Source organism: Melanotaenia boesemani, chromosome 12, assembly GCF_017639745.1.
Source record: "Melanotaenia boesemani isolate fMelBoe1 chromosome 12, fMelBoe1.pri, whole genome shotgun sequence".
In the NCBI taxonomy this organism is placed as follows: Eukaryota; Metazoa; Chordata; class Actinopteri; order Atheriniformes; family Melanotaeniidae; genus Melanotaenia; species Melanotaenia boesemani.
The window spans coordinates 16,925,837-16,951,751 of NC_055693.1; the positions used below are offsets into that span (position 1 = coordinate 16,925,837).

The 25,915-nt window shown below is 38.6% G+C and overlaps 2 protein-coding genes across 7 annotated transcripts in view; both read left to right on the plus strand.

The window, feature by feature from the left end:
* LOC121650360 (FERM, ARHGEF and pleckstrin domain-containing protein 1) overlaps positions 1–1,163 on the plus strand; it is a 54,853-nt gene extending 53,690 nt beyond the window's left edge. For both annotated transcript variants that reach the window (XM_042001836.1, XM_042001837.1), the window contains exon 27: positions 7–1,163. In XM_042001836.1, coding sequence (XP_041857770.1) covers positions 7–88 — 82 coding nt within the window. In that variant the 3' untranslated portion in view covers positions 89–1,163. The remainder of the gene's footprint in view (positions 1–6) is intronic.
* A 1,458-nt stretch (positions 1,164–2,621) lies between these two features.
* The window catches only part of zmp:0000001200 (dedicator of cytokinesis protein 9), a 75,171-nt gene continuing 51,877 nt past the window's right edge, over positions 2,622–25,915 (plus strand). For 3 of the 5 annotated variants that reach the window (XM_042001233.1, XM_042001234.1, XM_042001236.1), the window contains exon 1: positions 2,622–2,983. In XM_042001233.1, the coding sequence (XP_041857167.1) occupies positions 2,864–2,983 (120 nt within the window). In that variant the 5' untranslated portion in view covers positions 2,622–2,863. The remainder of the gene's footprint in view (positions 2,984–25,915) is intronic. The other 2 variants (XM_042001235.1, XM_042001237.1) reach the window with 1 other exon arrangement.

Sequence of the window (25,915 nt, forward strand, 5' to 3'; positions counted from 1 at the left end):
CCACAGGTGGATGGAGGTCATCCGCAGTGCTACGGCTCCATCAAGTCGCCCTCGTGTCCTGAACAGCAAAGAGCCCCATCCTCACTGAGCTGATTTCCACACTTCTTCTCCTCGGGGTGGTGTCTGCCCGTGCTGCCCTTTGCCACCCTGACTCCTTGCTTTTATTTTTTTTTATTTTGTTTTTTTTAAGCATATCTAGGACATTTGTACACGTGTCCATGCACATTTGGTGCTTTTTTTTAATGCTTTTTTGGTGACATGTCCGCTGGTTTAGACTGCATCAGAGACTGCATTTTTACTCTCAACTCTGAAACCTCTTTTTAAGGATGTCATTTTATACTGTTTTCTAATGGTCTGAACCACTTCCTATCTTTCTGGTTTGCCATTGGTTGTTTTTACAGCAGGAACACATTAATAGAGATTTCCAGCATTCTTTCTTAGATGGTTAAACTCACTGCTTTGTCATAAAATGTTTGTCTACTTATTCATTTAAGTGAATATAGCTGCTTTAAAAATATTCTGCAACTTCAGTGCCAAATTGGTTTATATCAATAACCTGGACTTTTTCAGGCTAATTTGTTACAGTGGGGAACAGGATGGTCCCCTGTGTACTATGAAATTTTATATCATACAAGATTAAACAAGCCACCCTTTAACGGTAGAAGCTCTGTTCACACTTGGTCCAGCACTATGTGTTATTTTAAAGAAAGAAGTATAAAATTATTTTAATACCAGGGGTAGCTTCCATCACCACTAATGCTGTCTAAGGTAAATCTCTTACTCGCTGGTCTTTGTTCTATGAACACTTAGAGAGTCTATAACTCTGAAGTTTTCATTGAGCTGTGTGGGAAAATGTGAAATTTGTTCATAATAACTGTATTATGAAGGAAAGTGTCAGTGAAAGCTTTAAAGATTGTGTGTGAAACAAAATAGAAACTTTCAATTCTAGGCATTGTTGCCCTTACTGAACTTGTCTGCCTCCTGTACGCAGACCTTTTTATCGGTCTGAATGAACGGAAATATGCATTTGACAGGTTTTAGAGGTGAAGTATTACAAGATGGAAAAGCTCAGTTCTTTGAAATTGCAGCGTGTTGTTTTTTTTTCCAGACAACAGAGAGGTCTTTGGAAATGAAAGCAATAAAAAAAAACTTACGTAAACATGGATTTTTGCATCTTCTGTTTTTGTTGAATCTGGAGAGGCAGGAGTGGCTGTTGGTGCACGAGACAGTATCGAAGTGTCTTTCTGGATGTGACCACCAGATGGCATCATTGACCAAGAAAGGTGCTTCATGCACATCATAAACAGTGTCTGCTCTATAGATTAAAAATGAAAAGAGAAAAATAAATTTCACACTATCCCATCTAAATATGAGTTAAGTTTTATATTATTATGATTCTGTTTTTGTTTTTTCTTTTTTTACTGTGTCTAGGAACCTACAGTATGTAGCAGCGCGTGGAACTCATATAAACAATGATAACAGCTTGCTGATGAGATCTAATTATTTTACAAATATGGAAATTGTCCTGCTTACTTTTTCAACAGGAACTAAAAGGTTGCTCTCTGGTTGAAGATGGCATGTGAGAAATAAGAGGATTACCAATCAGTCATTACTTGAGTGGCTTAATTGTACCAATGTTTTGTACAGTTAAGGTCCTGTGTGAAGATTATCTGTTCAAATAAAATTATTTGGAGCAAAATATAGTTGAAATAGGTCAGATTTACTGATAAATAATTCTATAAAGCATCATTACATCATTAATGGCGACTTATCTGTGTATAAGCTGCCTGTAGCTTATGTATGTGAGTCTGAGCTACATTATAAACATGGATATAAGATGAATCTGAAGAGCTGTGTGATGATTAATTGATCACTAACAGAGGAGAACAAACATCCAATGCACAAACTGGGTTTCAATTTTAGGGTATTTCTATGATTTCGAGAGGAAATATTGAATCGTTCAAACATTTACAGATATGAAATTATACACTGAGATAAAGATTATTTATTTCAATTCTATGAGATAACCATCTTCAAATATAATCCGTCAGACAAATGAGAAAAAAAAAAATCTCTCCCTTAAATTGTGATCAGAGAACAAATATAGAAAATCTCAAAGTTTCCATATTTCACTGAAGTTCAGAGTTGTTGCATATACTTGTGAAAAGAAAAAAAAAACATATCTCTACTGTTCCTAGGAAGAAAATGATACAGATTTAATCAGAAATGTTTTATTGTTTTTGCAATTTTCCTCCTATATGAAAAAGTCAATCACCAGCTTTAGTGATCAGTTTTGTGTGTTGACTGATCAAAGCTTTGAAGTTAAAATTGGGAACACGCAAACTAAAAGAGAAAATTTAACAAAGTCTAAGAAATAAAAAAAAATCTAATTTTGATCTCTAGATTAACCAATTTGGTCTCTAGATTAATCAATATCTGTTGTATTCAGTCATTCATACTGCGGACTGTGCAGTCCAAAGTCCAGGCCCACCAGCAGCAGCAGCTTTCACAGCCAGGAATGCGCAGGCCTTTAAGCCGGTAAGAGGCGGAGTACTGAACAGATTATACACCTCCTGTCTGGTGCTGGACGACCAATGAAACACTCCACAAGAGGAGACTTTTAGTGTGACACTACGTCCCGATAGAGGAAGGCAGAGCTCCGGGGTAATGTAGCACGCGCTGACTGCTAAAACTGAATCGAGGGGCGGGAGTGAAGCAGCCACACCACAACAACATGACCCAACTTCAAACTCGTGGTGAGCACTAGCAGGGATAGAGGCGGATAAACCGATGATGGATTTCCTCTAAACGTCGATGATTTAACGCGTGGTTTGGACTTGTAGTTGGCGCAAAGTGGTGCGTAATGATGGCCACTCCAGCGCACCCGGAGACCAGGAAATTTACGCGGAGTCTGGGTAAACCTGGCACAGCGGCGGAACTCAGGCAGAGTGTCTCTGAGGTGGTGAGGACGTCCGTGTTGGTCGTAAGTACACACCTTAATATAACCCCCTCCTCCTCTTCCTGGGTCAGTACCATTGTGTCTGTTTAAACTGTTGTGGAGCAGAGAGCCGCCTTTTCTTTCTTTTTTTTTACTGCTCCGAACAGCTGACCTTAGATCAGCTGGGCTGGACAATTAGTGGGCTGTCAGGGACAAATGCAACAGTGTGTGTGACCCTGACCTGTAAACGTGTGAGAGAACCGGAGAGCTTGATTTGTAGTAAATGAATGAGGATCTTTATGGTAGAGATGGGAAGAGAATAAAAGTAAATTATTTGGGGATGGGCTGATGCAAACGTGAAACAATGCAGAAAGTTTTTACAACTATTTCTCACTTTCAGTTTTTCATTTCAACCAGATTGTTGGCATTAGAAAATCCTCAACTTTAGTTTCATTATCACCCTGCTAACTGTGGGCCAGCTGTGGCTGCATGTGGACTTGAGCATAGAATTAATTGTGGATTTTTTTACTGAGTTATCATAACTTATTGAAAGCTGTCGATAGATGGATGTTGAGTGAATCAGGCATGTGTGAAATAAATATTTTTCAACTTTTACGTATGACACAACATGATGAGGCTTTACAACAGTCTTTTACATGCATGTGGATAAAATAATAAAAAAAAAACTTCAGTTTCAGCATGTTTTAACTTTTCAAAAGTTTGTAAAGAATCAGTGCATCTTTAGAGTGCTGTGTCAATAAGGGCATCACTTTCACAGGGATGCACTCAAATGCCATAATACTACCTTACAAAGGAAACCTTTTCAAGCCTCAGAGAGGTATAATGTGTCCAGTGACAGTGACATGATGCAGAATTTGACCGTCCGCTCTGGCTGGTAACATCTGGGTGATGGGGACCTTTAGCACACCTCCTTCTTAGTATCAGTTTTCCACAGAACTCGCAGAGGAAAAAGGACTCTACCCTTTTATTGTGCCAGAGTGTGTCGGGTGTTTGTTGCTCCGTCTATCCAATTGTTCCAGGTTTCCTGGAAAAAGTTGCTAGGCAACCGAAGCGGACACCGTCCAGGCTCTCTGTCAGGGAAATGGAATCCTGAGTCAGGATCCCAGACATCCAACCACACCTTCGTATTATTTATTCATTCTCTCTCTGGTGCATTGCCAGATACGCCTGAGGGAGGAGAGAAGAAGTGGATGCAAGTATGCATGTTGAGAAATCACCATGCCCCTGGAGAACTGAAGTAACTTGCAGAAACGCTGCATGTTGTTTTACTCTGTAGTAGTTTGTGCAGGAGTTCTGTAGAAGGGGGTGTATGATGATTAAAGATGTGTTTAGTGGCTTTAAATGTGCATCTTTACTTATTTTGCGTAATAAGCAACCATAATATTAGGGTGTTATATCATCTCATTATATAGCTCCTTAGACCCCTATCGCTGGATGTGTATGTTGTTGTGGTGAATGTATGTTCTCATCATGGCGTTAATAGTGTTTTGTTGAAGTTTCTCAGTGGGAAAAAGAATGTGACTCCACACAAGACTGCTGTCCACGCAGCTTGTAATTAATTCCTCCATAAAACATGTAAATACCACAGCAGGAATGGAGGGATGTGTTCCTGGAACAAAGAGGAGAAATTGTGGTTGTTATTGCCTGTTCTGGGTTAAAAAATTATGTTGTACTTTCAAAACCCTGAAAACTCATTACTTGATTTTACGTTAGAAGACACAGAAGAACTCTTGCATATCCAGAGGTCACAAAGCAGTTGTGCATAAGTCCAACAGTTTGTGCATTTTTGTGACGATACTCACTCGCTGGAGCCTCTTTGTTTATTGTTGGCGTAGAGAGTAGAGTTGTAACAGGCCAGAGCTTACAGCTGAGCTCTGTTTCTTCACACTTTAGGCATGCCGAGAGTTCTATTAGCTCCATGGTGGCTGTCATCAGCTTTGAATTACTTTTTGCTGGTGAGGCGTTTCGGTACCTTTTCATGCAATTCGAGGAGAATGTGTTGAGTGTGGGAGTTTCAGGAGAATTTTCAAGCTTATACACTGCTGATATCATTAAGGTATCAGCTGATGGGCATATAACAAATCACTGGCAGTTGGAAATGTTTAGTGTGGGAAGCAAAAGCAGCTAGGGGAGGGGGAGGGGGGGTGCAGTTGTGTAATTGTAATCAATAGTCCTAACTGCCTGCCACCTAATGGTGATCTACCCAGATGCTCAGTGTTCCTGCTATGTGCCTGACCCGAGGGAGCTCTACACCAGATGGGTGTCATTATGTGGGAGTGATTGTCAGTACACAACATACATGCAAAGGGGACATCGTGGCTCTTATTTAATATCTGAAAAACAATATTAACAAGGATCAGCATCACACGCTTCGATGGAGGCCAAGTTGCAGGGCATTAGAAGTGAAAGGCACAATTATTTATGCTGTAATGGAAGAAGGATTGTGAACTGCTGCCACATAATTTAACCTGTCACTTGTAACTGTTAAGATGCCTCTTAACATCTTAATATCTTTGACAGGTGCACATCTTTTCACATTGTGTTCGCTTAAGTCAAACATTGATGATAATTACTCTGCTCTTAAATATACAGAAGACACAGTGTGTTCAGCTGGATGTATGAAAGAAAACAGCTCAAGCCATGGCTTCTTCTGCTGCACATGAAAAATATACAATACTCTCAGCTTCCATTAAGCTCTCTTGATGGTATCGGGGATGTGTACATTTTGCTGAGATGTGGGAATCCCAGAAATGCTGCAGCTGGGTGTGTATTTGATTTTATTTTGAGCGCATACACTTTGAGCTTGTATACATTTTTTTTTCAGCTTGCATTCTTTGGACTTTTGTAGAGCTCCTGCCATGCTGTGAAACTGCATTAACTAGTTATGCCATTAGTCAAATTTGCATTTAGAGGAGTCGCTGTGAATCAAACAAATCAAACAAAAATGTGGTAGGTCGTTGTTTGGAAAAAGTTTGATAAACTTTAATAATTTCTTCTAATCAAGCAGACTTAAAGAAAGCTGTGTTTTTTTGTTTGGAGCGGACTCTGGGTGTTACTGCAGTTTGAAAGACTGAGCCGTCAGAAGATTACAGCGGTGTGTAAGACCTAAGCAGCTTGACCTCCCTGTTTATTATAGTGACGGGGTCTTACTGCCCGTCACTATAAAGTCTGTGTGTGTCAGAGTTAAAGTGTGCTTAAGCTGCCTCTGTTGCTGTGATAGTAAATGGTACTCAGTAAAAACAAAACCCAGAGGGGGTAGAGACTGGAGAGCAGGGAAGGTCAATAATACATGAGACTGCTCCAGTAACCAATGAGCCCATTAAGGCACTCTATTCTTTACAGTGGATTAGGTAAGTCCAAAACAATCATGACCCTTTGGTACTAAATTCCACAAAACTCTATCAAGGTTTCAATGTTTATTCACTGTGAAAAACCAGTGAGTCCACAGTGCAAATGTTGACCCATATTCACCTGCACGTCAGCTGAAATGACTGTAGTGTAACCTAATTCTGCCATAAATCCTGGCTTCAGTGAGATTATAATGTGCGTTTAGTTAAAACTAAAGAGATGGTTCAGCTGTTTGGTCATTTTGGGGACTAGAGTTTGTGTCACTGTTTTGTCATACAACACATGGAGGTGATGTTATTTTGTCCACGCCACATACAGTTTGTTCATGAACGCTTCTTAATAACTGGTCAGTTTCTCTAGACCAAAATGAGTGAATGGTCAAAAAAAAAAAAAAAAAAAAAAAAAAAGTGACCTTCTGTCATCTCCATCCCCTAACAACTGTTTTCCTGACCTTTTTGGAAAACTTATGAAAAGACCCCTAAAGGAAGCTTTGAACCCAGACTACTCTTATGGTGACTGCTACTTAGATACTTCTGTGTTATTTCACTCAGCTAGGAAACTTTCACTATTTTGACTAATTCACCATACCCAAAAACCCGACCCACAATATGAGCAGCTTACATTTTTGACCAGTCAAATCAGACAGCGTTTTTTGAGAGGGGCGTCTTTAAAAGGCAGTAGCTAAAACAGAGCATTTTACAGGTCAGTAGATGTGCTGTCACAGTGTGTGGTTTGAGGGGGGAAAAAAGGTTTTTTTTGTTTGTTTGTTTGCTTGCTTTTTATGTCTGTTTTATTAGACATCCAAAGCAATTATTAGAAACCTGACAATGAGCATGATATGAGCTCCAGACACACTATGAAACTTCTAAAGATTTTCTGAGTGACTTGCCCCCTAATTCGACATCCATATTGCATGTCCTACGTGTATTGTGAGATCATTCCAGACAGGGAAAGAATGTCTATTGTCTCATCTCTTGTTCAGTTTCTTTCTCTATTTCTTTTCCTCTCTTCCTCTGATAATGTCTTCTTGCTGCATCAGTCACAGTGTGCGTAAAATAACGGCCGGTGTGTTGATATCAACATGCTAGCTATAACTGAAATGTGGCTGGTCAGATATAAACATCTTCCCTACATTTGTCTATTTAAAGGAGAACTAAATCAAACATAACGATTGTTCAAAATAGCTGGAATTATCTTAAGAAATTCTGATCAGGTGATTATTTATGGGTCTTGACAACACCTTAAGCTCTGTAAACTCGTGAGTCATTTGATATTTTTAATAATTCTTGCACATCTTGATGATATGTTGTCTCTTGTCTTATTGTTCAGGAAATTGTCCACATCTTTCCCACCTGTCTGCTGTAATGTCATTTAATCATAAATTGTTTCCGTAAACATTTCTAAGTCATTTGTCTGAATATGTAAATGCAAATTGCTGTACAGTAACAGAAGTAAAAGCAAAAATCCAGAAGTCCAGATATGTGTAGTGACACATGGCTTGTGGAACAAAGCCTTTAAGGAAAGTGAGATATAAAACACACCAATCTAACTATAAAATTTGTCTGCTTGAGTTTGAGCGTGCCTTTTGGCAGTTGTGGTTAAATTCCAAGTAAAATTTGCCATTTGTGGCTTTTGCAGTTAGAGTGGGAAGCTTGGGAATTCTTCAGCTAATCACATGAATTTTGGGATAATATAAAGCTCTCAGTGAGAAATTGAAAGGATTTCCTCCATCCAACCCAGAGTGACCCTGTTAGTTCACATAAATACTACAGTAGCAAAGCCAACTCAAATGATCCAATGGCCAGACAGACGGATTCAGTTCCAGTGTAAATGAAAGCCGATTAAATCTCATGGACATGGAACGAGTGTATCTTCACCACATGTCAAAACAAGTGTTAAATATTTTCTCTGTGTTAGAAATGAATCCCAAGATATAAAATGTGGTCACATTATTTGATATTTTGACAATTTCTTGGCTTGGTGCGGAAAATAAGGAAACATTTAACTGTTTTCAAACACTGTATAATCTATAATTTGCCTCATTGTCTGCTCTCACATCCACAGGTCTGTCCTAGATGTATATAGATGCAGCTAAGCTTTAGCAGCAATTACATTTTTTAAAATTAATTAATTTAAAAAAAAATTTCCCACAAAATCGACATGTCTATTGCCACCGTGTGCTAACACTCCAAAATCATTCCATCTGGCCGATTCAGGAAGTGACCTTGACTTTCTGTCCTTCATCTTCTGGTGGGACAACAGAGGCCTGTCTTTTCCTTGATAGAGCGAATTTCCCAAGCCTGTATTTGGGCTGAACATAAGTGTTGGGCAGGGCTCTGTGTTAAACCGCCCACTGTGTCTGTGAGTGTTCTGCCTGATAGAGCAGAGCTGTTTTGGAGCTCAGAAGAGGTTACCATAACAAGAAGGGTCTGCTGAGGAGTCTGGCCAGTAGGTTTGTTTCCTGTCAGCAAGTGCACGGCAGCACTCTGGGACCTGTTCAGAGTATTTTAAATCCCTTTACCCAACAAGACTTTACTTGCCTCTTTACAGCTTCCTCCAGTATTACTCACACATAATGCAACAATGATGGTATCGTTCTCCTGGTGTTTCCTTTTTTTTTATTTTTGTCCAGTCAAGGCTTGCAGCTGAGACTTAGAGACTTGACAGTTTGTTTGATTTCCTCGCTCTCTTTTCCATACAGACGGAGATTAGTGTGGAAGAATAGCGCTGCTGGGTGGTCGCGCTTATGGAAATTTTAAACATAAGTTTTGAGTAAATACTGCCTTTTCTACATTTATCTGAATTAAACTTCCTCTAGCTTCTCACTGTGGAGACCCACATCCTGTTAATGGAGCAATGATTGGTGCATATAATAATCAACAGTGCTTTACTTCCATCCTCCAGGCCATTAATGCTGCTATTTTTGAATCAGCAAGCAGGACACACAGCACAACTGGTGAAGATGCAGAGTCATGACTCCTTTTTTACCTTCAATAAAAAAGTTAATCCAATTTCCCTGCCTGTGTAAACTGATAAAACCCTGCCATCATCATCTCTGATCTAATGAACAGGAATTGAATGAATGGAACAAAGACAGCAGTTTACATGGCTTACAACAAGGCTGTTTTGTATCCCTGCAGTAAAAATACACTTGAAAAGAAGTATTTGCTGAAATCTCACACATCTCATTGCTGTCACATCTTAATCTGGTTGTTGATCTTAAACCAGTTTAAACCAGTTGCCTAAACTGTTAATGTGTTGTGTGCTAACAAGTAACCGTTTCTCTTTTTCGTGAGTTTATTGAAATGTCTCATGCTTGGCCATGTTGTTTTTTTCCAGTCTATCAGAACGTTGCGAGGGAGTGCAAGCATTAGTTTGTGGCTGATTCTTATGGTCATATGAATGGTAGCGTCACAAAAAGCTCTTTACATGAACAAGCCCACACAAGAGTAGATGAATGAGGGAATATATCAAGTGTAGGTGGATATTGCTATGCCTACCATAGCTGATTCATTAGTTTTCTGAGAGGCCGTCTGAGTCTGAGCAAGGAGATGAAGTTAGTCAAACCGAAAAGGCCCTGAGACAAAATTGTTGCTCTGCACACGTGCTCCAGCCCACAGCTTAAGCTCATCGGATTAAACCCTGGAAAGCATTGACTGGAGACTGTGAACTACACATTCTTGTTATTTGATTAAGGAAATGTATGAAAAAGGAGCAGATTAATGACTAACACATTTTTTTATACACCCTGTGTTTTCACTAAGGTGCATTTACTCTTTTATCCTCCTTGATTTGTCTTTAAAAGCAGTGCTTTCCTCCCATCACTGCGTCTACCACCAATGTTTGATTGTGGGGGAAAAGGCTGTTCCCGTGACAGAAGAGATTTTCTGGGTATACTGTAGGGCAACAATCCAAACCCACTCTTTATTTTTCCAGCAATGTGTGCATTTTTATAAATCTGTGCCAAGTGAGATTAGTAAAGAGCTTTGCCTCTTTTTAAAGGGTAAGATCTTGTGAATTGAAATGTGTTATTGTTAGTAAAGCTAGAGGCTACTTTATCTTCAAGGATTTTTTTTTTTTTTTTAAATTGTTCATTCTTTCTTTAATAGTGCGAATTATGTTGATAACAAGATATTGATTCTTATTAAATCTGGAAGAAACATGATTATTTTTTCTCTTGTTCTTTTCTACAGCATTGTTGCTAACATTGTTTGCTAACATTGTTGCTAATATTTTAGCAATGATTGTCAATAACTTAGTATTTCCTTCTTTAGCAAAATTGCTAGCAGCACTAAGTTGAGACACTTTTCCCTTCTTTTGAGAAAAAAAAGTTAATGCTTGTTTGTATCCTCTTCCTCGAGTTTTTATTTAAGGTTAGCAAGCAGTAATCTCTTTGTCACAGCCATGCGCAGGCTGCCGCTTTCTGATGACTAAACTATAAACTCTATGAAGTTGTTTTCTTATTGTGGTGTGACATGTCATTGCTATCTGAACCCAGTCATCCACAATAGGAACTTCAGAATATAATTTCATACAATTATAAGAAAATGTAATTATTGGTTTCCTTTTGGTCCTGTTATGCATCACTCATCCTTAGGTTGACTGATGCAGCTTTAGCCTCAAGCAGCTCACTCTGAGGAGCCTAATCTGGTTTGCACATCGCATGTCTCATCTCCCCCCCGATGACATGGCTTCTGACCTCCCATTCACATTTGCAATGCAAATCACAACAGTATCAGCGGTTGTCGGATGTGCTGTATCTGAGGGATGGATTAGCACACATTTAGCCATTTCCTGGATAATGTTTCAGACGACTCTATATGAAGAAGCAAATAATAACATGCTTTAACATTTACAATTCAGGCATTATTTGAATCAGAGGAGAAACTGATAATACAATAATTTTTTTATTTACTGGAGTATATTTTTTGTTCAAGTATTCATTGTTGTGTTGAGGACGGCTGCTTCTGTGATGTGTGATGGGAGCTACTTAACATTCCCTTTCTGCTGATACAGTCTGACTGCTATCACACTCAGAAGATGAAAGTGAAAGTCATTACAGATGTTATCATTCTTCTGGGATTTCCCTGAAAAATTTAGCTGCAAACTCAAAACCACCTAAGGCTCCAAAGAAGAGCTGGCTTAAAGCCCTATTATTTAAGTAAACAGACAAACTCAGAGGCCCTAAAATGTTAAGTTAACCCTTACTAGTTAATATGTCCCCCTTTCCCACAGTGCCTGCTGTCCGCTTAATTAAACTTGGCTCAAAGTTTTTCAGTTCTCAGGGTTCGGTCATATGGCTTTGTGCTCTGCATTGAAGCTGCCACAGCCAGGAGGGATAATGACTTTTTACCAGCCCGGCTGCATAGCTGGCATTCCTCATTTTGACAAACCATAGGCCAAAGAGAGAAGGAGGGAGAGAAGCATGATAGACATGGGCAGGGTCAATGAATAGTGTGGTTTCAGCACAAGGTTTGCATCTTATCTTTTCATTTTTATAGAAACCTAACTGAAAATACAGACTGAGAAATTTTGTTTACAGGCTAGAGGTGCAAAGAATACTCAAATCTTTTATACAGGAAGAAAAAAGTTCCAATAAAAGAATCATCTTGTATAATACAGTGTTGTCATTAAACTAAATTTAAACTTCCCAAAGTTACTAGTCATAAACTACTTGCACTTGATACTTGTCATATGGGTTAAGGTAAAGCTCGATTTAATGCTTTATTATGCCGCATTCGGTTCACGCCCTAGAGATTTGACCTCTTCTAACAGGTCACTAACTAAACCTGCAGGTCACATGGGCAACTGAAGTGCAAGAACATCCTCCAGCTATCAGTTTGCTCCACTGTTTGATTCAATGCTCTGTAGTACTGCCTACAGACAAAAATGGTTCTTGTTCACTTTCTTCCTACTCTAAATGAATAAGTTTAGTTCAAAGTGACAAATTATTTCGTCTACTGTTAAATCAGCTGACATTCAGAACAGAAAACAGCACAATAGCTTAAAGACATAATTGAACGTCTTACACAGGAGGAAATCATGTGACCATAATAATTAGTGTTTGGTTAAAGCCTGTGCATACAGTACACAGAGACAGAGCCCTGCTTGGGTTTTTGTTTTTGCTCCCAGTTTGTTTTTCAGGGACTTAGCATCGGGGGGTAGGATTGCCCCTGAGTGTGTACTATATGTTGCTGCAGTGTCCCTTGCTGAGACAGATAAATAAAGTTAACTGCATGGTGTTTATTGGGGAGCAGGCGCGTGGCCGTGTGCCTGAAGGCCTGCTCCTAATCATACTTGTTTGCAGCGGAGAGGTACAAAGAGATCCTGGATAGTGCACTACTGACATGCAGACTAGCTTTATGTTGTGTGATGTGCCTTAAACAGACAGAATGCATGGTTAGCATTATAAACATGCACAGCTAAACACGGCTGTGCAGATAAACAGCTCACTATCCCTGACATGACTTAATCTCCCATTAGAGGCTCTACTTAGTCTTTTAAGGCCAACAACACCATCCCCCCACTAACAGACCTAAGTGTTACAATAACTAGCATCAGCTTAAAATCTGACAGACGTAAAATACTGAGTTTTAACTTGGATGATGGATTCTGATATAACAGTTGTATACAGTTATTATTCACCCTTTCATTTCTGACAGACACTTTCACAACTAAATCCCACTGAGCCTCTAAAAAATGTCAAATCCCTGTGGTAGCAAAAGTGTTCATTGTGCTGTTAACTTGATCCTAATAGAGGCTAAAGCTCACCTAATTTAGGCAAGAAAAGAAACATCAACAGCAAATAATGAGATTTCTTTTCTTTCTTTTTTTCCGCGAATCCTGCTGTGCGGTGTGTGTTACTTCATGTGAGACAGAAGAAGGGCAGTTGCTAATGCTGAACATGGAACATTTATGTTACACATGCAAGCCACAAGTCAAAAATCACTGTCAAAGTCAAGATAAACCACAACAAGCATTTATTTATTAACACATGCTTGCTTTCTCAGGAAGGGTGTGGGCTACTGAATGGTGATGTTTGGGGCACCGCTTTGATTAGGTGGTATCAACAAACTGTGTATGTAACTGCAGCTGGCCACCCTTATTTATCTCCAATGACTATTATGGCACTGGATATTACAGAGAGTCATCAGAGGTCTTTTATGGTTTGCATGGACAGCTGAGGGCTGCACATTTTTCCAACATTGTTTGATTTCATACCTAGTTTTGTAAAAAAATATCAGATACACAGACAAAAAAAATACTTGTTTACTTTCTTCCTTCTCTAAACCAATGGGTTTGGTTTTAAGTGATTACAAAAATTATTTTTTATTCATTATTATTGGATATTCCATCTCTCCAGATACCTTTCCTTGTCTATACATACTGTGAATGTCTGAACTCTTCACACAAGGTTGATGAAATATAAGTTACAAAATGTTGCTCCCTATTTGTAAACAGGTATTTTGCATATAAGGGCTATCCTCAGGAGCTTTGAGGTATTCACTGCCACTGAAGTGATGCAGATGCAAGGACATGCATTCATCTCCTTTTTCTATTCTGTGTTTCCCTGGATTGTCGGTACTAAATCAGGCTCAAGAGGATTTCTGCTGATTACAAAGAAAGAGCCAGCAGAGATTAGATGATCCTTTACGGTTTCCAAGCTCCCACATTATTCCCACCCTATCGCCCAGCAGTTTGATGTCTTTTATTTGGCAACAAACCATAAAAAACTTGATGGTTTTAAATTAGCATAAAATTTGTTTGTATGTTTTTCCTGTTCAGATGTTTTGTGTGTTCAGAGTGTTTTGCTTCATGTTTAAAGTCTGTAAAGATTAATCTGTCTTCTCACTATATTCAGACACCCATAATGTCCACTGAATGTTCATACAGTATGATCTTTTAACTGTGGCAAGGCTAGGACTGAAAGTGAAGGAGCAGCCATTTAATTTGTTAAGTTTAAATCTAAGCTTTCATTGTGGGTAATATTGTGAGTAAATCTTGGTTTGGGCCATCTGTCTTAACCTGAGGTTGTAAGAGGATATTATTCTTTATATTTAAAGAGAGAAAGTTTATTCACTTTTTTTTTAATAAAAATACAAACCTAATGTATAAACTGTGTGTTAATGAGTAGTAAGAACTGCATTGGTGGAGTTTTTAGTCAGTTTCACAAGTTGTTTTTAGTTCAAATGAAGAATTACAGTACTTAGGAATATTTTGGTTTCCTTTTATAATCGACCAACCCTGTTCCAAATTATTAGGTTGCACAACACAAGCATTAACAGATAAGCTTAATTTAAAAACTTGTTCTGTAGTAACAGAACTGTATCTCAACATTTAACCTTTAATAATGTTAAAGTAGAAGTACAGTATGTCTCAGTATGACTGTCGCAGCAATGTGCAGACTCAAATACAACACTGAAACAGCAGTTGTGACAGACAGTAGTTTTTCTGCCTATGATGGCCTCATGCCAGGCCAGTGTGGGCTTGTTTCAGGAGCAGTAAGCTTTCCGTTTCCACCCTGCGTGTCACAGCCTGAGGAGGATAATAGCTCTACCTTTAACATCTTTCTCACACCTGGACACTGCTGACATTGCCAATCAGAATAGGTGATGACAGCTTTAAGGTACCAGCATTTGCTGAATAAACACACAACAAACTAACTACAGGTTTCTTCTTCTCTCTATGTGTCATAGTGTTTTATAGGTTCTAGTTGTTGTGCCTCGTGTGGTTTGAATGAACACTTAACATTTAACACTGTTACTGCAGGGTTCATCTAGCTCTTTCTCACTTATAAGTCCATATAAACAGTCACATCTTCTTCCTGTGTAGAAACACTATTGTTGGAGGAAAAACTGTGTTCGCATGGAGCATCTGGAAATGACACTCAAACAATGGCTACATTATGTCAATGCTCAATCTACATGCAGGCTTTTTCCAGCAGCATTGTATCACACAACAGTAGTGTGTGTAGTATAAGTAGTAGTAGTATAATCACTCTGTGTATATATCCAATGTATAAGAATGCATAAATAGCCAATTATTGCACCATTTTGTTACAATTCGGTTATATGGTAAAGCCTAATTCATGGTATTAGATAAATGAGGACGCTTTCTATGATTTTTATGTAGTGACTTCTTTTTCCAGTAGGTGGCAGTAATGTGATGCTCTGGCGTTTTTGAACATTTTACATAAACAGAGGCCCTCCATGCCTTCTTTTAAAGCTTTTGTGTGCGTACATACACTGTTTGAGCTATTTTGTGTTTCCAGCTGAAATAAGAATAAATGTATATTCAACAGTTTATGTTTAATGTGGCTTTGTTGCAAAGCTCTTGTATGAAATGCATCATTGGATGATGTACTTGCTTTAAGGAGACCAAAAAAATAAATAAATAAATACCTGTCATTTCCATAGATAATTGTAAATATGCAGCCAAATCAATTTTGTGATGCAATGATTTGTAATGAGATTAATCCCTGTTGTGTTTGTTGAAGCCAAAACCCAGTTGGAAGTGATAAGAGGGTGACTAAGGGGCCCTTAGGGCTTGGCTCTGCTTCAGACTGACTCTGCTGGTGCTGCGCACAGGCTGTGGAGATGCACTGCTAGATTTGAAGAATATTTTAATAATAAAAATGAGCCAACATTCAGTAATCTGACTGCAGATCCCACAGAGTTGCATGGTTTTTGGTAATGTTGATAAATGGCTTGTGTGGAACTTGCAACTTTAAACTCATTGCATGCCTGGTAGCTCCACTACAAAGTAAAGGAAGTGCTGCCACTCAGGAAAATGGGTCATTTTCTTCTCCAGGGATAAATAAACTATTTGAAAACACCAAGAGGAAGGGGATGTGGCTGTGTTGTGTTTGCTTTATACCATTTTTAAGAGGGTAAGGATAACCTGAGTGTGAGCTACGGGTCAAAGAGAGACTTAGATTTTATCCATGTAGCAGCAGTTGAATAAAACAGGTCCTGGTTATTTCTAGAAGAAACACAATACATTATCCACACTGATGTGAGCGTGCTTTGTTGTGACAAGAATTTTAGAGGTCGTAATGTCAACTTAGCATGTAAAATGTGAGGTGTTACAGGTTATTGAAATTCCAAGCTTATCTTTGTAGCCCACCCACATGTGTAACTGTAGGGCAGTACCCACAACTTGACTCAAACAAAAACCCCTGGGAACCGACTAATATGTTTACTCTTACATTCTTTTTAAAAACCTTAAAGGGTTAATATCACTCCTGGCGTTGCGCTCCACCACTAAAATGTAACTTCTTATGTTTGAACTGTTGAACTTAAGATGGGGTCAGCATTACTTTTCACAAAAACTCCTCAGTGGTGAGAAGTCACGATCGGGTTTGACGGTCAGCGGGCAGTGAGAGGCGGCTTTGTTATGACAGGGTTTACACACACATCAGCAGGAAACAGCCACTTCCTTTTAGGAGTCCCTAGAGGGTTTCAGCTGGGAGTCATGCTGGTTTATCTGCCCTGTCCTGCTGGATATGTGGGTGAAGTTGCTGTGGTCCACCATGCTGGGCCATTGCTCTGGACGAATACACAGAAAACACACACACACACACACACACACACACCTCCCTGCAGAGCCTGGGCATGGAAACATGGCCAGCTGTGGACCTGACCTTCACTCTAAAGAGACTCTTCAGATGAGATGCCAGCTCCTCCTGAACTCCCCTCTGACTTCTCTGAGCCATGCAGGGACATTTCTGTCTTTTTTGAGTGCAGATTGTAGACTCCTCAGTGTGAAAGGGGAAACTCAACTTGACCCCTCTCTGTACATATGCAGAGGGGCTTTGATGTTTGGAACTGAGCTCCACCCAGCACTTGCTGCTAACAGCTTGAAATTGCTGTATTAGTACAAATGGTGTTATTTGGGGGGGTTACTGTTGGACAGTTAAAGCGTCCATGTGCAGCAGATGCTGGCATTCCTTAAGTCCATCTGGAGGCAACAGTAGCTTAATTTGCAGTTTTATTATGAAGGAAAGTGTTCACTGAAACAGTAACACATAAATCACACCATATGATCTGACGTCATTGCTTTCTTTTATACACAATCAGTATGTTAGTTAGAAAATTGTGCTTATAAGCCTTTGGGAGAATGTTACAATGCATATGATAAAGGGAATATAAAGAAAATTGACTCTCCGTTAGATCTACTGTAATGCCTGACTTTTACACACATTTATCAAGACCAACAGTATGTATGATAAATAGATCATCATAATATTGATAGAAAACATGAAAATAAATATACCACTTTTTTAAAATCCTGTCTCCCTTTTTTATTGTATTACACTAAAAATATTGGGTAAGGAGTTTTAGAAATTTTACAAAAAGAGTCCACAGTAAATAACATTATGAGTTTTATTAGCTCAGCTACTCAAACAATAAATAGTCATTTATTACGCAGAGATGCCAAATACCCAAATGCAAAATATTCACAGGGACAGTAAAGTATATCATGATCTTTAAGCTTCTTCATTGTGATTTAATTCTTTTTTAATTTTTGAATTGTTTCTTAGACAAAATATGTAATCTGTTCAAGATTTCGGATTATTGAGATGAACAGTTTCTACTGTTTATCATACACGCACATGAAAAATAAGTATGCTTTATTTACTGTTACACTTTTATTCTAAATGTGTACTTTTATTGCTTGAAAACACACAAATTTGAACTTTTTTTTATTATGTTTTTAATTGTACTTTATCCGTGTTTGAATATCAGATAGTCATGAATGTAAAAATCTACCATGCTGCAACACTGATAAAGCAAAGTTTTATGCCCTCCATTTTTAAGAATTTTTCCTCCCTGCTAGGAACAGTGGATGGGGCTTTCTTCCAAGTGATCTGATCAAACTTGACTCTTCCAGTTTTTTTTAACTCCACTACCAATAATTGTTCCTCACTGAGGAAAATGATGATTTGTTGTTAAGAGAGCAGCAGTAATCCATGTAGCTCCACATGGCCAGTAGTGGTTCACATGCACAGTGAAGATGTCCTCGAGTTGTGAGGAGACACTGGAATGTATACCATGTGGGGCTCTAATATGTGGTCTAGTATTGATGATTATACAGAGGCACTGTGTGTGTCACAGTCAACTAGACAGAGCTGCTTCAAGGCAAGGCAAGTTTATTTCTAGAGCACATTTCATGTACAAGACAATTCAAAGTCTTTTACATAAAACATAAAAAGCATTACAGTGGGGTGCAGAAAGCAATTAAAAGTGCATTTAAAACAAACTTTAAAAGAAATACAAGCAATTAAAATAAAACAAAGTTAAAATAAAATAGATAAAATACAAGAATTGAAAGTTCCAGTGTGGGGAATTTGCTTTGATAAAAGGCAGCTAATTGAAAATTTTAACCTTAACTTAAAGCTGCAGTTTTCTGGGAGTTTGTTCCACATGTGAGGAGCATAAAGCTGAACGCTGCCTCTCCATGTTTAGTTCTGACTCTGGGAACAGAAAGTAGATTTGACCCTGATGATCTGAGGGATCTGTTTGGTTCATAACGAACCAGAAGATTGTATTTTGGTCCTAAACCATTCAGTGCTTTGTAAACTAACAGCATGATTTTGAAGTCAGTTCTTTGACAGACAGGAAGCAAGTGTGAAGATCTGAGGACTGGAGTTCTATGATCCACTGTCTTGGTCTTAGTGAGGACTCGAGTGGCTGTCTGATCTACTTTTTAGGGAGACCTGTAAGGACAGCATTACAGTAGTCCAGTCTACTAAAGATAAATGCATGGACTTATTATGAATGCTGCTGAGTCATCAGTCCTTTAACTTTTAATATGTTCCTAAGTGATAAAAGGCTGACTTCACAACTGTCTTAATATAACTGCTAAAATTCAGGTCTGAGTTCATGACTACACCTAGATTTCTGGCTTGGGAGCTAAAGTTGTAAAAGGAGTTACTACTGCACCTTATGACTCAGCAATCCTGTCTGACCTTAATAATTCATCACCCCTTAGAGCAATACTGTAACCTTTCAATGTGATACAGGGCATAAACCATTCTTTCTTGTAGTTTTAAAAGTAGAGAAGCAGGAAATAAGGGAGAGACATATTTAACACAAGCTTTACCAGTTGTAGATGTGCTGCTGCATTAATTAGAAATTCCATTAGCAACCAGCTAATCCCAGACTGAGATTGACTTTTAATGAATAGGTATCCTCAAAATATAAATAACCCTACAGACTATTTTACTGATATATACAAAGTGAGTTTGCTTTACATCCCCTCAAGTCTCAGATCATTATTTTATTCCAGACAGATCAAATTAGATTTTATGAAATTATCAAGAAAGAACCTGAGCTTAGTTTGAATCTATATTTTTGTTGTTTACTATCATCATATCATCATCTCAATAGATTTGATTGTAGCTGCAAGCCTTTTAAAAGCCTTGTATCTTTGGTGCGCCAAGTCATATTTTGCAGGTTCATAATGAACATGTCAATACTTTGTTGTGGACATGTCCCTACAGGCCCAAAAAAAGAATCCGTGTCCTCAGGGCAAATGATTTACAACAGCCAGCTGTGACACTTAAAACAATGTGTGCTTGTTGTCTGAGCAATGTTGTACTCATACTAAAGGTTGGTGCACAGTAATAACTAGCAGCCATGATTGATAGATGTTTCTGAGCATGCTGAAATTCAGCAGAAGTCTTAAGAAGAAAATGCTACATTAAAAAAAATCTCTGCCAGCGTACACAGCCTCAAAAAGAGAGATTTATGACCTTGCAGTTTTACACCAGATTACTTCTTGTTAGTTTATACAAAGCCTTAAATCCCTCTTTACAGTGACAAGGAGGTGGAGGCTGGATCTAAAGTGTGAGAGAAGGGATAAACCAGAAGAGATGTGTTTCCCACATAATCAAAGTCTCATCCCTCCCTGTATCTCTGACTGAATCCCGTCATTTCCCTTTATTTACGGGCCCAGCTACTTTCTTCTGCAGCTCGTCTAATCCTGAACTTGAATGTAGTTCAGTGTGTCAAGCACTACTGAAATATTAACACAGCAGCAGCTATCAGGAATGTCTGCACATGTACCATTTTGATGTAAGGGAACACTTCACTTTCTCCAGACGTGCAGTTACTTACTGTTTGTATAGATGCACGTGCATGTTTTAATGTAACTAAAAGAGAGGTTTCTAACATGGAAAAACATGTTTAGATAAGTGTTTGTTTATTATAGAAGTATAGAAGTGAGTATTTTGAAAGCTAGCCAATGAGACTACTGCAAGTACCACAAGTACTTATTTATTTATATATTTTTTTGGCAATTGTCATTAAGGTCTTGAGGGGTCTTCGAGTGTGGTTTGCAGCTGCAGGAAAGGAACAGACGGGGATAAACAAACCAAGACAAACGCGACCCCCATTTCCCTGTCTTCCTTCCTATAATCAGGATGCCATGTGTTTCTTTGTGTTTGGCTTTAACATCATTTTGTCCCTCAGGTGCACTTATGGTAAAGATCAAGTTTCCTAATGTGAACTATGCCAAACTCATCAATGCCTTTGCAAACAGAGAAGCAAAGAAACATCTTCCCAATGGCCTGCATAAACCCAAACTGCAGATACAAGAAAGTCATTTTTTCAGCTTTTAAAAATCTAATCTCGCTGCCTTCCTGCTTTCATCTTCTGTTTTCTGGTCACAGTCTAGAGACATTTTAATCAAAGGTTGTTCTAGTGGATGAATCATTCCTTGGTATTCCATAAGGCTTGTCCATGATTCAGTTTTGTTGTTCCACTCCCAATATCTGTGTGCTTGGCAAAGCGGGCAGCTTTTGATCAAGTGCAGCTAATCTTTTGTAGAAAAACACTCCCTATTTGAAGTCTTGGCCAAAAAGGGTTTAAATCCTCCCATGTTCTGTTCTGTTGTGTAAATGGAGATTTCAGCAAGGCTTGAATCGGGTCACCAACCAGAACTAAGCATTTCATTCCACTTATTTCTTACACTGCAACATCAGCTGCTGACTGCGGTACATTATATGCCATCCATTCACTGTGATTCACACACTTTTGTTGCCATTGCCCTGGGTTTTTCAGCTGAACTAAATAAGCATTCAGCCATATTGCTGTTTGCCTGACCATGGAATCAGACACTCCCTCTGGATATGTAGGATTGCATTCAGTGTAACCCAGTTATTTTACATATTAGTCATCCCACTCTCAAAATAAGTCAGATGTTTTTTTTTGTTTTATTTATAGAGCAAAAATTAAATGGGTTAATTTTTTGTTGCATGAAAATATGCACAAAAAGCAAAGATTTGCTAGAATTTAGAAATTCAGAGAACAAGCATATGACTGAGTAAGTGAGACAGATGCAGATGTACATTGCTCTAAAGCTCAGCTGAAGCTGCAGCAGAGCTCACATAGCATCCTTCATCCCCCCATCCCTCATTCTCCACTCTACCTCGCTCACTCACTCTCTGCATCGCGTCTGCTAACTGAGGTATTCCTACAAGCACAGTCTGGGGCAGCTCGGCATTACTGTACTGTGGGACTTCCTGCTATGTGCATATATTCATTTTTCAGTCATCCTCCTGTTTGGATACTTTTGCCTGCACACTGATTCTGCATCCCTGGGTCAGAAGCTGTGGATTTGCAGGTCTGTTTAAGATAATGGACCAGGCAGGAGCAGGAGATGATCAGGGAAACTGGGTCAGTAGCACTCTCTCCTGACTGATGCCTGTTTGGACGTGGAGGAATGGGGTGCACCACCAGCACAGTTGTGTTTGATGGGCTGCGTACTGTCTTAGAGAGGAACTGTAGTGGCTACATTTGCAAGGAAGCAGCTGAGCCCTCTGGACCATCTGAGGCTGAGCGAGCGCTGAGTCGAAGAGAGTCGCGTGCATTACCAACACCGAGAATACTTAAGGTGTGTGTATATGTGTGCACACTGAATATTGTTTAAATTTTTCCATCCAAACTTGTCAGTTTTTATTGATTGAAACTGAAATGAGCAAATGGAGTCTGTATTTGCATTTCACATTTCTTGTTTTGTGTAGCCACAAGTTCAGAAATCAAAGATGTTCAGTATACTGTGATGTCAAACAAAACATAGAAGAAAATACTGAATCTCATAATTTAACCTTCAAAAACCACAAATTTTTGTCTTATGGCAAGTAATGCTCAAAGAAGTTATGGCAGTAATTGCTATTATATAAAACTGAAAAGTGTAAGACAATTCTCAGATTTTACAGTTGAATCCATCAGTGATCATTGATGCAGTGTTATAGTGGTTCCCTACATGCATTGTTTTTTAAATGGATAAATCCTTCACTTCTAAAAAATGTATGCTGCATTTCTTCCCTTATTTGTCCTATTATGATGCAAAATGCAGGTTGTGTGTATAATAAGTGATGAAGTAATTGAAATCAGGTTGTTTAGGTGCAATGTTTTCCATGACAGTATTGACTCAAATCTAATACTTAGACCTTACACTTGGACCATTGCATGTTTGACAGAATAGATGCAGCTACTCCAGTCCTGTTTCGGCCATGTGAAATACATCCAAGAGAGTAAACGGTATAAAAGTAGGAAATTAGAAGGGTTGAACGTTGCTTACATACTAAGCACGGCATGGGTTAAAGCCTTTGAGAGCAGAGATGGCAGTGAGGAGGTTAGGAGTGGGACAGTGAGCTCTCTGTCTACTGGAAATCAATCACCACTCTTCATCTGTGAAGCAGTGGGCTTGGCAGAGCTTATGCTGCTCCGTACCAGCATGTCTTTCTCATCTTGATTGTGTGTGTGTGTGTGTGTGATGTGTCTTTTCCGTTGCTGCTTCATCAGATTCACAGAGTACTGAGTGACAGTGGTCTGGCTGAGAACAGGGAATTAGGTCAAGGGCATGGTTGCTTTCCCTAGCTCAAGGATGGTCTTACCATCTAGACGCCGTCAGTTAATCCCCCATCAGCATTTACTGTCCTTTAAATCAATAGTTAATCATGTGCAAAGAATGTTGCTGCTAAAGACTCACAACTGGCAAAATAGAGTAAAAAGACGATATGGTTAGCTAAATGATAAATATAGTCACGGTAATTTCAAACATGATTAAAGTACACTTAAATTTGCTTGTTATATTTTCCCCACTTTCAAAGAGTTAGCATCATATTGAGAGTAGAAAAGTTGTTTGTGTCTAACTTTTGATGATAACTGCATAGGCAGAAGAATAGGCTTCTGGCTTGTCAAAGGATATGTCATTTGTATTTTTATATGCTGGAGTCATTTCCAACATATGTAGTGCAAACTAGATGAATAAGCAGGTGGTTAGCTTAGCATAATCCACTTGCTGTCACCATGTGAGTTCCTGTCAGATCTGAGTGCATGTGCAGGACTAAATAGTTCTATGTGTAGACTGCTGGATCACACACTCAAAGAAGTATAAATATTTATTCTTTTCATTTAGGGAAAGTTAAGACGATTCACTTTGGGTACTGATGGCTAAACATGTTGAATTATCATTCTAGTTAGCTTGCTGAAGCTAACTAACTAGAAAAATGCACCATTTTAGCATTGTTATACAATTACTAACCACAGTGTTAATAACTTGCAAGGAAAAAGTAGATAAAGCCTTTAGATGACGAAGTACATAAATTAATGTGTTGTTGCATTTGCCTTCTCTGTGCCATCTGTATACATCTGTTTGCTGCTTTTGTTGACTGTGCTCACAGTGATACAGCAGAATTTTCCAAAAGAGCTGCACACATTTCACACATCTTTCTGTTTTCACACAGTGAAACTGCCTGAAATATTGACTAAACTGACTCATTAAGGTTACGTATCCCACATCGCTCTCAAAGCATTTCAGGGTTTTTTGTTCTGATCATTTATGTCATCTGACAAAAGTCCCCAGCATTGAAGTAAAAAAAAAACTGCTTTTGTGCATTTTCTCCAATCCTCACATGCTTAATTCTGTACTACGTTTGTTACTGGAGGAGTCCACTAGGGGGCACATTGGAGAACTCAGACTGGCTAGAGTTGCCAGATTTATCAGGTGTTTAGAAAAAGATAAATATAGCAACAATCATCAGCTGTATCTAAGATAGGCCACTAAAGCATGCCAGGACTTGTCTTCGTTTTTACTGCAGTCAGCCCCTTGACATCACATCCAGTTCAATGGGTCCTTGCACTGCTCCTGCAGTTTACTCAATTAAGGGAGCTTACAAATGCTTAGTGTTAATTTCTGAGAACATGCACAGACAATACTTCAAACAAACAAACAAATGAGGCTGACATGATGAACACACATATGCATAATTAAAAGCAAGTGTGGCACTGACTGAGTAAAATACAACCTGACAATGTTTCTGCAGCAGCAACTTGGTACTTGCATTGTCTTGATTTACTGGAGATTTTTACTTAAATGGCTCTGATGCTGATTACAACAACCCACCGACAAAATGAGAAGAACTTGGTTATTTCTTACCTGCCTGCAAGACATCTGGCAGCTACTTCTACTGTGTGGGCCTCCACAGTCAAATTAAATCATAACCTAGTTATTAAAAAAAACACATTCAACAGAAATGACTGTCTAGCACAGTCTGCAATATAAGTGTAATGCCATCCCTTCATCATGTTGTTGTAGGAGTATGGTGCCATTTTATATAGTGGTAGTTATTACACTAGGTCTGAACACAATATAGCCCTTCATGTGATAACAGACCATAACCATTAGTTTTCAAAGGAAGAACCTCTTTCTTTACATGAAGTAAAAATGCAAAGTATAATATTTATTCTTTTATAATATTGTGCAATTTGTAAATGCTTTGTTAGTTCCATGGTCCTACATCACTGTTGATCTCTGACAGCAGCTTTATCTTTGTGAAAAATGTCTGTTGCACTTTTTAATCCATTAAGCCTGGTTATAAAAAGATGTAAACCATTATGTGTGCCTTTTTAATTCCTTCTAATTGCAGCACGTCATTATCTCAGGAAATGACAATAGATGACGGAGAGCGGCCAAGTACACATATGAAGCAATTTGTGGGAGACTGATCCTAAGAAATGAAACTGTTTTGGTTGTTTATTCCGCTTTCATCTTAGTTGCTAATTACAATCGCTTAACCTTTCCTTCCTCATGAAGGAATTAGTAAAAGTTATTCATTTAAAATAATAGGACAATGAGAAATGTAAAATCTCTGGAAATATTTAGCTTTCTTTGTTTACTTGACATGGCTAATATCCAGGGTAACACTGTTAACAGAGGTTCTGCAGGTCTTATCAGAGGAATTCTTTGGCAAGTTAAGGAAGAAGATGGGGTGACGTCAGCTGTGTGAAAGATGAAATAGCTTGTGTCTAATTATTTTTGGGGAGTACTACTTCTAACTTGAACCTATAAGTTGTTGCCAATGAACTGTATCAAATGAGGAAAGACCTTACAGTATATGGCTTTAGTATTAGGGAGTTTATGAAAAACCAAACAAACCCTGCATGACATCAACCAGAGAGTATGCATGGATTATAATCAAGATCCCATTTTTGTCCCCCATAATAATATCTTTGCAAATTATTGCATGTAGTACAGTAGTCCACATCTTTTGGTAAACATTTGATCTCATACGCCTTTGTTCAATCTTTTTTATTTGAA